Source organism: Thamnophis sirtalis, unplaced genomic scaffold (assembly GCF_051295495.1).
Source record: "Thamnophis sirtalis isolate CommonGarterSnake01/CBP01778 unplaced genomic scaffold, rThaSir2_p1.2 scaffold_13, whole genome shotgun sequence".
Classification (NCBI taxonomy): domain Eukaryota; kingdom Metazoa; phylum Chordata; class Lepidosauria; order Squamata; family Natricidae; genus Thamnophis; species Thamnophis sirtalis.
In genome coordinates this window covers 12079138-12091257 of record NW_028261393.1, presented here as the reverse complement: position 1 = coordinate 12091257, position 12120 = coordinate 12079138, and the positions used below count along the sequence as shown (strand labels likewise).

The 12120-nt window shown below is 41.7% G+C and overlaps 1 protein-coding gene across 1 annotated transcript; it reads left to right on the top strand.

The window, feature by feature from the left end:
• Positions 1 to 273: 273 nt before the first annotated feature.
• On the top strand, positions 274 to 11257 carry DBR1 (debranching RNA lariats 1). The gene is made up of 8 exons (XM_087727051.1): positions 274 to 522; positions 2053 to 2177; positions 2571 to 2651; positions 3709 to 3794; positions 5017 to 5241; positions 6373 to 6453; positions 7950 to 8095; positions 9530 to 11257. Exons 1-8 carry the CDS (start codon positions 323 to 325, stop codon positions 10248 to 10250), a joined length of 1665 nt encoding a protein of 554 aa, XP_087583177.1. The 5' UTR covers positions 274 to 322; the 3' UTR covers positions 10251 to 11257.
• Positions 11258 to 12120: the final 863 nt, after the last annotated feature.

The window sequence follows — 12120 nt, the reverse complement described above, 5'->3', positions numbered from 1 at the left end:
GGCAGCGACTTCAGGAGTTCACGCTGCACGCTGCTCGCTGCTCGCGTGGATCCTTCGATTCCATGCCATTTCCCCGAGGAACCGATCCGGGAAAAAAAAAAGCTCCAGGGCAGGAAGATAGGAAAGCAGACGGGTCAAAATATAATAAAAAAAATAACCCCCCCCCCGCTCCAAAACAGCCCCCACGCCCGCTTTCCAAGCGCGCAACCCCGGGCTGGGCGCATGATTTTGCGCCCAGCAAGAAGCGACGGTTTGCTTCCGGGCGCCTGCGTGAGAGGGGCCGGCCGACGAAAGCGCGCATGTCCCGTCCCGGCGGGGAAAGATGAAGGTGGCGGTGGCCGGCTGCTGTCATGGCGCGCTGGATAAACTGTACGAGACTCTGCAGCTGCTGGAGCAACGCCACGGCGACGCCCGGCCGGATTTGCTGCTCTGCGCCGGGGATTTCCAAGCCGTGCGCAACGCGGCCGACCTGCGCTGCATGGCGGTGCCCTCCAAGTACCGCCAGTTGGGAGGCTTTGCCAAGTGAGTGGGGAGACTGGGGAGGGCGGGGGGGGGTGGGGAGATCCTTTGCAGGCGGAGAGCCGAGCGAAACGTTGTGAGTTGTGGGGCGCCACGATGTCAACAACAACAACAACAAAAAGACGTGGCGACTCTTAGAACGCAGTGTGCATGACGTGTAGACGCGTGCAAGCTCTCTGAACACTTTATCGTACACGCGGGGTTGTGCAAAAATCTTGATAGGAAAAGTTATTTTTGCACCAGTTTTGAGCAATTTTTTGGGTGGGGAGGAAAGGCACTTTTATTTTTCCTTCCTTTTGCTGGAAGCAGCAAAGAGACAGGCCGGGGATCTCGAGAACAAGACGGGGGGGGGGGGACCCTCAGCTTCCCTTCCCAGTCAGAATCGCAGAATTATTTTGGCATCTCAGGGCCAAAGAGGGGTGGGGGTGGGGGCAATGATTTCCCTGGGTGAGACAGGGTTCCCTACTCAACCCAACAACACTGTTGTTACTGTATTACTATTATTTGTCGGAAATGGCATAGGGTTTCCTGCCTTAGCTGAGGGTTGGACTAGAAGACCCCCAAGATCCCTTCCAACTCTGTTATTCTATTCTATGAGAGTGGGGGCCCACAGAACTTGATTAGCACAGCTATAATTTCATTATTGCTATAATGTAAGAAAAAACTTAGCTAAAAGCTTTTGGGTTATATTATTACAATAGTTACTATATCACTTATTGTTGTTAGCTTGTATGTCAATGTTTAACACCACTCTTCTTTTTGGGGTCTTTTTTATTTGTAAATGGTATAGCCTGACAATGCACTGTTTTTCAAAAATGTGTTTATGAAGAAAATTTATAAAAAATAAAAATAAAGAACGGTTGCTGGAACTGAGTATGTCTAGACTGATGAAAAGAAGGACTAGGGGGGACATGATAGCAGTGTTCCAATATCTCAGAGGCTGCCACAAAGAAGAGGGAGTCAAACTATTCTCCAAAGCACCTGAGGGCAGGACAAGAAGCAATGGGTGGAAACTAATCAAGGAGAGAAGCAACATTGGGAGTAGTAAACAAGATTAGTAGACGGGGATCTGGTTTAGAGTTTTCTCCCAATATGGATAGAAACTAATCAAGAAAAGAAGCAACCTAGAACTAAGGAGAAATGTTCTGACAGTGAGAACAATTGCCTCCAGAAGTTGTGAATGCTCCCAACTCTGGAAGTTTTAAAGAAGAGAGTGGACAACCATTTGTCTGAAATGGCATAGGGTTTCCTGCCTGAGCTGAGGGTTGGACTAGAAGACCTCCAAGGCCCCTTCCAACTCTGTTATTCTATTCTATGAGAGTGGGGGCCCACAGAGCTGCTGAACTTGACTAGCACAGCTATAATTTTATGCCTACCAGCCATACCTATTTGGCAAGTCCATTCCCTTCAGTTCCTATTGAAAGGGTTAATTAATTGTGTTTCTGTGACTTCTCCTAAGTAGAGGATATCAAAATAAAATAAAAAACCTGGATCTTTAACCTGGAGCTCAAACTTCCAACTGTCTTTTCCTAGATATTATTCTGGAGAGAAGAAAGCACCTATCCTGACTATCTTCATTGGTGGCAACCACGAGGCCTCCAACCACTTGCAGGAGTTACCATATGGTGGATGGGTGGCCCCCAACATCTATTACCTTGGTATTGTTCCTTTTGCTTTCTGGCTTGATAGTATCAAATGCTTGATGTAGAAAGGGAGAAAGGGTGGAATCCTACATGGATGAGACAACGTGGTGGTTCTGTTTTATTTATTTATCTATTTATACATCTGCCCATCACGCAGAACATCATAAAAACACTTTAACTACAGCAGTTTGCTTCGGGATGTTGTAACAGGTTCTCCCCTCTTTATTTTTTTCCATGGGACATTTTAACCGCTGTGCAACTTTTTAAGATATTTTGAGCCTTGAGAATTAGGGAGGAGCCTTCCTGTTCAATTGTTTATCTGGACGTTCTGGATTTAAAATGGTTGCTTTTTGCCTAGGTGATGTTTCCTGCATCTCTTGGTCAAGGTTGTTTTATTATTCTCTACAGGTTATGCCGGAGTTGTCAGGTACCGAGGGTTGAGAATTGGTGGCCTCTCTGGTATTTTCAAAGGTCATGATTACAGAAGAGGTATGTGTGAGTGATTCTTCAAGCTCTTGTTTTAAGCAAATGGACCATTAACATTTGTGTGGCTTGAGGTTCTAGTGCTTTTTACTGCTTTTATTGTTATTGATATATTGATATATAAGTTTAGGATTGAATAACTGTAATGGGAAGCTGTAATGTAAACCGCCTGGAAAAGTCAAGGGAAATCATCAAAATCATTTAAAAAGCGAAAGAATATTTTGGACATGTGATGCGACACCCAGAAAAATATGGCATCCTTCACTTAAACCTCCGGGGAAAGATTGAAGGCAAATGAGGTCCAGGCAGAAGAAGAACGTCATAACTTCAAAATCTAAGGGATCGATTTGAACAAAACTCAACAGCACTTTTTCATGTGGCTGTTGATAAAAATAGGATCACCAACATGATTGTGAATATGACACAAGAAGGAGACTGGGAAGCTGGGTTGTCAAAATAGGATCTGAAATTAAAGTTTCATCTTGGGTTATTTGGCTAATGCAATCTCAAAAATCCCTCTCAGGCTACTGCTGAAGTTAGATTGGAACTAATGAAACAAACACACAAGAATGGAATGATTTCTCATCAGGTAGAAAAGCTAAAGAGACATTATGTAAGAATTCTAGTGATCGCCATGTTTCAAAAGCCATTCCTCTGCCTGAGTGGCCCTGTTTGTATGTCTCCCATATTTTGATAACAGTCAAATTTGTTATCAGATTGTTTTCCTTGGACTCAGCCAACTCTTACTCTCTTTTCAATTTTTGTTGAAACCAGAGGGATAAGCTCAAGCGCAGCACGATTTTCAGTCTAGCTGCTCTTCCTGTTAAATTCACATCTTCTTTGTCTTTGAATTCAACTTTATCAAACTTAGATTAATCTATGCAATTTTTTGGGCATGATACAGAGGTGGCTGATCAATTACCCCTTTCTGGGATTTTATTTTTAAGTTGGTACTTTAGCCTAGAGTCTTGGATTCCGCTCTGCAGGTATGACCCAGGGTCTGTCTTTGTGAACTAAAGACATTTCTTGACGTTTCAAGTTGATGCTTCTGAACTTGTTTCAGGTCACTTTGAGTATCCTCCTTACAACCAGGAAACAGTACGAAGCATCTATCATGTAAGGAATATTGAAGTTTTCAAGCTGAAGCAGGTAAATCTAAATAATCACCTTGTCATATATTGGGCTCTTCTTTATACAGGTAGCCCCTGAGTTACAACCACAATTGAACCCAAAATTTGTGTAGCTAAGTGAAACATGTACGGTGGCTTTGCCCCATTTTACGACTTTTCTTGCCACCATGGTTAGTTAAGTGAATCATTGCATTTGTCAATAGTAACATGGTTGTTAAGTGAATCTGGATTCCCCATTGATTTTGCTTGTCTGAAGGTTACAAAAGGGGATCACATAGCTCCTAGGACACCACAACCGTCTAGTTGTTGCAAAACTCCAGCATTAAATCTGGATTGATTATGGAAGGTCTCTTTCTGAAGATGATCTCTGTATCTCTTTTCATATCTTATGCCCAATCATGGTTTGCTGAACCATAATTTATTGAATTAATCACTTGTTGCATACATACTACATGATAACCCAATACATTACAAACCATAATGGCTGTTCGACAGGTAAGCTGGAATCATATTAGTTTTGTCTGAAATGGTATATAGAGTTTCCTGCCTAAGTAGGGGGCTGGACTTGAAGACCTCCAAGGTCCCTTCCAACTCTGTTATTCTATTCTAATGTGAAATGCTTTGTGCAAATCTGGTTTATATTTAACAAAGTCCATATGTTTTGCTTCTCCGTGAGTGTTCTTAATTTATTAATTCATTTATATTCCACATTTCTATATTGCCCATCTCCCTCAGAAGAATTCTTCAATAGGATCTAATAGCCTTAATGTATTTATCCCCATGTTGACTGACAGATTTTATAACCAGCTCAACTCAAAAGACAACTACGGCCAACTACAAAGCAAATCAATGCAACAATGGAAGTAAATCAAAATTACAACCAATCAAGCCTCCCTCTAGAGCAGGGGACCCCAACCCCCACTCCGTGGGCCGGCACTGGGCTACGGCATGTGAGAAACCAGGCTGTGAAAACAAGTGAAGCCACACCTGGGGGATACAGGCAGTGCACAAACCCACGCCCCTTCTGGTCCATAGAAAAACCTCCTTCCACGGAGCCAGTCCCTGGTGCCCAAAAAGCTGGGGGACACTGCTCTAGATAATAAAACCATAAAACTTTGCTAGGATTCAGTATAGTGAAATAAAACTGTCTTGAGAGTTCTTTGCACCTGCCCTGCTATCTTTCCTTGAGCATCAGTGGCAACAATTTCACTTCACTTCTGTTGTTGGTTTCGGCTTGACAGCTCAAGCAGCCCATGGACGTATTTTTGTCCCACGACTGGCCTAGGCGTATCTATCACTACGGAAACAAGGCATTGCTCCTTAAGAAGAAATCCTTCTTCCGCTCAGAAGTGGAGAGCAACACCTTAGGGAGCCCAGCGGCATCAGAACTACTGCAGCATTTGAAACCCAGTTACTGGTTTTCGGCTCATTTGCATGTCAAGTTTGCAGCATTAATGCAGCATCAGGTAAGACACAGGTCTCCAGTCAGGACAATATTAAGATTTGTGGACTTCAACTCCCAGAATTTAAAACTTGTGGACTTCATCTCCCAGAAGGCTGGGGTGTTCTGGGAGATGAAGTCCACAAGTTTTAAATTCGAAATGTATTTGAATATAAGTAGCTTGGATTGGCAGTTGGGCTGTCGGTCTGCGCTCCGAGCTTGGCGATTTGGTTGCAAACGTTTCATCACCGTTCGAGAAGATGTCAGTGCACGAGCACAATTCAAAGGGCACCCACGATGTCTCCTTGAATGGTGACAAAACGTTTGCAACCAAATCGCCAAGCTCGGAGCTCAGACCGACAGCCCAGTTTTAAATTTGCCAAGGTTGGAGACCTCCAGAGGTGAGCAATGTACAGGATTTGGGTGTGTGGGTGTGTTGCTTTCTGTAAATTGAGTACAATGTAATGAAAGCTGGAGAGATCTTTTAACGGTGAACATAATCTCCCAATTTTGCAAAATGTATCACAGGAATAACGTTAGTACTCAAAGACCGTCTGTTTCAAACTATAATAGTTGAAAGATACCAGCTTCTTAAAGGAATACCAAGATTGTTACTTACTTATTCACTTATTATTTCACTGTTTAAAGGTTACCCACTCGCCATTGACTCGGGACAGGTTACAGTAGATTAAAACCAGTTATAAAATCAATTAAAGCAACGGTAAAGAACGGCCATATTGTGGGGAAAAGGAAATCCACAATAGTAAAATAATATCAACTCAAATGGTGGGATTCTCACCACTTCTGGCCTGTTGTCTTAAAGGACAAGATCTGGGAGCTGAAGTCCACATATCTTAGAAGACACCAATATATAGCATGTGAAGGATGCGTGTTTGTGTTTTTATTTTTATACTTACAATGTACACTAAAGATGGCATTTTCGTTGTACGATGTGCAATGACAAACTAAACTAAACTAAACCAAAGTTGAGGAAAACACTACATTATAGAATACAGATGACGCTGAGTACAGTGGTATTTAGGCAATAGAAGCTAGAAATCATATCATGTTATCCTGAACTTTAAAAATCGAACCTTAAAAAATGCCGCAGGGGGAGGCCTCTCACAATATGATTGTCCCTGTTCCTGCTTTTTAGGCTGAAAACAGCGAAGAGCAACCCAAAACAACCAAGTTTCTGGCTCTGGATAAATGCCTGCCCCACAGAGATTTCCTTCAGGTAAAACAACTTTCAGATTTTCTGTTTGGACGCATTAGGATTAATGCGTCCTAATAACTCCGTTGTAAGATACAACGGAGTCTTCTGTGGGAGGAGAGCAAAATGATTAGCCTAACCACTTTGCGGGTGTGCTTTCATTTTGGTTTTGGTTTTTTAACCTCATCTGAACTTGCATGTGCATCCGATCTTAATTTCATCAGTCAATGGTTGAAGGCTGCCCTTCACTTGATTGACCCAGTCTGGGAGAAGGAGTTTAACTGTGAGCATGACATACTTGGAGTAGCTCATCAATTTACATATGAGAGTCTTGCTCAATAGGCAGTAACAACACCAAAGGGAATTTCTGCTCGTAGGCCTTCCCTCCTCAATTTATGCCTTTCCAGCTTTATACTTTGACACAAATCTGGGCGAAGCGAATAGTATCAATAACCTGGAGTGAAAGCCTTTAGGTTCACAGGTCCAGATTGAAACCCACTAAGATCATTTTTGGCCCCTAGTAAAGATGCTGCACATCTGCTTTATGGTTCGGCTTCCGATGTACAGGTAATCCTTGACGCACGGCCACAGCTGAGCCCAAAACTTCTGTTGCTAACTGAGATAGTTGTTTAGCGATTTTACCCCATTTTATGAAGTTTTTTGGCATCATTGTTAAGTGAGTCACTTCTTGTGCCATATCCATCATCGGACGTTGGCAATCATGTTGGCAATCCTATTTTTGTCAACAGCCGCATGAAAAAGTGCTGTTGAGTTTTGCCCATCCAGTCCCTTAGGTTTTGAAGCCATGATTCTTCTGCCTGGACCTCATTTGCCATCAATCTTTCCCTGGAGGATTAAGTGAAAGTATGCCATATTTTTCCAGGTGTCGCATCACGTGTCTAAAATATTCTAACTTTCGCTTTTTAATTGTTTTGATGATCTCCCTTGGCTTTCCCAGGCGGCTTATCCCCTCCTCATTTCTGATTTTGTCAGCCCAGCTTATACGTAACAGCCGCCTGTAAATCCACATTTCACATGCTTCTAGTTTCTTCACGTGGTTTGCTGCCTGAGACCAACTCTCTACTCCGTAGAGCAGGATAGAAAAGATGTAACATCTGATGAGCTTGATTTTCAGCGAGTCACTGCAGTTGTTAAATTAGTAACATGGTTGTTCAGTTAATAGCATGGTTGTTAAGTGAATCTGGGCTTTCCCACCGACTTTGCTTGTCAACCAAAGGAGATCATATGACCCCGGCACTCTGCAACCGTCATCAATATGAGTCCATTGCCAAGTGTCTCCGTTTTGTTCGCATGACCCCAGGGAGGCTGCAACGGTAGTTAAGTGTGAAAAACGGCCATAAGTCACTTTTTCCAGGGCTGTTGTAACTTTGGACAGCCGCTAAATGAACTGTTAAAAGTCGACTTGTATCGTTCAGGTATCCCCGCCTGAAGTTCGCGATTGTCTTTTCTCTGTTGTGAGAACCAAGACGCCTCTCTTGATTTCTCATTCCTCTCTTAAGATTGTAGAGATCGAACACAACCCCACTGCTTCCGCCTGTCTGGAATATGACCCCGAGTGGATTGCTGTCCTGAAGGCTACTAATGATCTCGTTAACGTCTCTCCTTGTAACTGGAACATGCCTGAAAATAATGGACTGCATGAAAAGTAGGTGTACCGTAATCTTGTGGGCTGGTTAAATTCAGTCTGAAGTTCTAGAAGAGGGGTCCCCAACCAGTGGGCCGCAGCCCACTCCCGGGCCGCATGACTGACTGGTCAGTCCGTGCACTTGTGCCTAGTAAAGCCACGAGCGCTGTGTTGGAATAAAAAGCAAAAAATATAGTTCAGTACCAAATGCCGTTGCTTTTACAAGAAGATTCAACCATGTAAGCCAGGGGTGTCAAACTCCGGGCCCGGGACATGGATCTGTAGAAGTGTAAAAGTGTAGACCAGGTTTCTCAGCCTTACTTGGGACTAAAAGACTTTGTATAGAGGTAGTAGTCCTCAACGTACGACCACAATTGAGCCCCAAATTTGTATTGATAAGCAAGGCATTTGTTAAGTGAGTTTTGCCCCATTTAACAACCTTTCTTGCCGCAGTTGTTCAAGCGTATATCGTTACATTGGTTAGTAAGACGGTTGTTAAGTGAATCGGGCTGCCCCGTTGACTTTGCTTATCGGAAGGTGGGGAAAAGTGATCATGTAATCCAGGGACACTGCAACTGTCATAAATATGAGTCAGTTGCCAGCTGTCTGAATTTTGATTAGGTGACCATGGGGACCATGCTGCAGTGGTCGCAAGGGTGGAAAATGGCCATAAGCTACTTTTTTCAGTGCCGTCGTAACTTTGAATGGTCACTAAACAAACTATTGTAAGTCGAGGACTATCTGTGCTTTGTGTCTACCAGCTTCTGCCCATATGGGTCAAAGCCCTGTTAAGTAACAATAAAAAACAAGAGTGGACAGCCTAGGAGCCTATTTCAGATGATGCTGAATTACAACTTTGGGTAGCTGTAGGAAGTATGGCCAGTAATCTATATCTATATCTAATCTATATATCTATTATCTATTATCTATATATATCTATATCTATATATCTATTTATTATCTATCTATCTATCTATTTATCTATTTATCTACGTGTGTTTGTGTGTGTGTGGGGGGGTGTTTCAGCATATCTCTGGAATTGAGCAATTTCAATCAAACTTGGTGCACAGATGACTTACCCTCTGTAGAAAAATATTGTGGGGGATAAGACACCCCTAAAACCCCTTGGGGTGTGTATTCTGTTAAGATACAGCCTGTTGTGCCTTAAAATGGCTTCTACTGTGCAGCACAGTGGAGTTGCCATGGTAGCAGCTTCACAGTACTCCACAAGGGGGCTCCCTCTGGTAAGGAGGAAAATCCAACGTTAGAAATTACATTAGGTCCGGAAATTTCCCCCTACATATAAATACTCGGGCAACACCGGGTTATCGGCTGGTTATGGATACAACTGAATGGAGTTCCATAATTTCTTCGCTCCTGATTAAAGCATGTAGAGATTTTACAGAATAGGGAGGGCTCATTTCACTGAAACTCTGAGCTTTTCCCTTTTTGCAGATGGGACTACAGTGTCACGGAAGAAGATATTAAGAAGCTTTTGGAAGAGGCCAACCATGACCTTGTGATTCCCCAGAACTTCAGCAACACAGAGGCTTGTTACAATTCAAACAAGTCCCAGCAAAAGACTGACTTGATTCATAGAATCAGCCCCCAGACGACCGAGTTTTGTGCCCGGTTCGGCCTTGTGGACATCAATGCTAAAATTCAACAACGGAAGGACGAGCACAGAGCTGATGTGCATCGGGGTGAAGAGGAGGAGGAGGAAGAGGAGGAGGAGGAAAGGGAAGAAGAAGGACTAGACACTACTGGATCGATGATGGAGTCTAGTGCCGAAGTCTCTAGTTTAATTTCTTTGAACCCTGATGAAATATTACTGGACGATGATGATAGCTGTGATGATGACAACTTGGAGATTTCAGAAGGACCATCCTCTGACCTTTCCTGCAATACTTCGGAAATCTTTTCTGATATCAGAAGCCTGCCCAGTTCTATGGTAGTGTCCCCCAACGACACCCTGGATATTGTAGAAGATGAACTGGAGAAATCCAGCAATGAAAATCAGGCCGAGGAACCAAGTCCCGATGAGAAGTCTTTGAAGCGCCTAAGCGATGAGAACAAAGGAGGGACAGTTGGCCCCAAGAAAATCAAAAGGCGGAACCAGGCTATCTATGTTTCTAAAGATGAAGATGAGACTGTGGAGGAGAATCCTTTTTCTTGATTGAACTGAGCGATGGGATCATATTCCTGGCATACCTGTGGCAGCTTCAGAAATGATGGCGCTCTGTATACTTTTGATATTGCAGTTGCAATAAAAGCTTTATTTTTAAAGAAGTCCTTTTTACAGTAGATCAAGTATTTTATTGACAACTGCAGATCGATTAGGAAGAAAGAAATTATAGGTTTTTTGAGAACCAAAAGTTAATGGAAAACTTTAGAATTTTTGTATGGATTTCCCTACAATCTGAATTTGTTTTAATGAATCCCCCCACCAAAAAAAGCGATACAAAAAATATTGTTTGCACCTAATGGAATGGATTCAAAGTCTTTTCACTTTTATTAAAACTCGTGTTTTTCTTTTATCATTTAGTTTACTTTTATGTCCATCCATATTGGGTGTGTTTTGCGGCAATAATAAGTGGTTTCCCTCCTTTGTTCAAGTCAGCCATAGAATCAAATCACTTATCTTTATTATGGATCTCAGACTAGATTAAGTCCCAGAATTGAAACAACGATAACTAGTCTGGTATCCTTCAGGTGTTTTGGACTACAATATCCATAAGGCCTTATGGACATATGTTGAGCATTGTGGAAGGTCCATGTGTGTTCTTCTGGAATAATATGTGATACTGTAATCTCTAGAAAGATCCAAGCAAAATAATTGGAAAATTGGAAAAGCAAAATTGTGCATTGGGCCAGAAGTGAAAGTTTATTCTCCTTAGTAACATAACATTCTAGGCTCATATGTGTGTATAAATGTTGTTTTACAAAAACAACACCTGTTTCCAACTCTGTTTTCCAGTTTGGGAAAGGAAGATCCATCTGTATTTTTGTTTTTGTCCCAGCATGTGGAACATGAATCTTTATCATTCTGGTTTAGAATTTGTGCCAAGCCATAATTTAAGGCAACAAGTATAAACTTCAGCATACATGTTTGTAAAAAAATTTTCTCCTCCACATTATTACACTAACTGTGGGTTGGCTGAATAAAGAAACCTTTGAACCATGGCTTATGCAACTCTTGTTTTTACTAAGTCTAGTTAATATTGGCTGCAGTTTAGGATTGTATTACACCTTGAAATGCAGCTGGTTCAATATCACAGGATGAAGTGGTCTACGCACAACATAAATCTAGATTACTTACTCTGTTTGCAAGCCCAACTATTACTTCACCCCATTAAGGTTGGACTGTTGCAAACTCAATTTTTTAATTATAAAAAGTAATTTGGGTCAGTTCTGACAATGTAGATTATACCATTTTATTGATGTTGCACAGCAGTTAATACTGAAAAAAATATTTTCTCCCTGCATACACCAACAGTAGTAGGAATTGCCTTCTCTGGATACTTATATTTTTATTATTTATTTAGCATTATACAGAAGCAGCAGTATTTTTTGCCACAGTAATAAACATCTGACTTTGTTTCCTATTTTGTGGGCTCAGGTATACAACAAGTCGCTTCAGGCGAACCAGTAGTAAAAAAATGCTTTAAAAAGGTTTTTAAAAAGTTCGAACAATCAGCTGTGCTGCGTGATTTCTAGCATTTTTTAAAAAGATTTTTATTAACAAATGTAAAATAAACACACACAAAAATTAGACGTACGCCACATTTATACACTACAATACGAACAGGAACTTCCTGTTCTTTATAATAGCAATCATCAATCGATACCGCTCACCTTATATTATTTCTCCTTCTATTGTATTTCATTTGGATTTCACCATTCTTAACCCTCTTATTTTACTCATAACTATTATTTTTTGAGTTTTATTATATTCCTTCATTGATTTTTGTTTCTTTCCTCCATCCACCTATACCATTTATCCCATATCTGGTAGAATTCTGATTCTTCTTTTCCCTGGATTTCTT

What these genes read in the sequence shown, in the direction of transcription:
- DBR1 (XM_087727051.1), top strand. Translation starts at nt 323, where the DNA reads ATGAAGGTGGCGGTGGCCGGCTGCTGTCATGGCGCGCTGGATAAACTG. An exon ending in CCCACAGAGATTTCCTTCAG is followed by an intron (nt 6,454 to 7,949) that starts GTAAAACAACTT and finishes TCCTCTCTTAAG; the next exon opens with ATTGTAGAGATCGAACACAA. An exon ending in AATAATGGACTGCATGAAAA is followed by an intron (nt 8,096 to 9,529) that starts GTAGGTGTACCG and finishes CCCTTTTTGCAG; the next exon opens with ATGGGACTACAGTGTCACGG.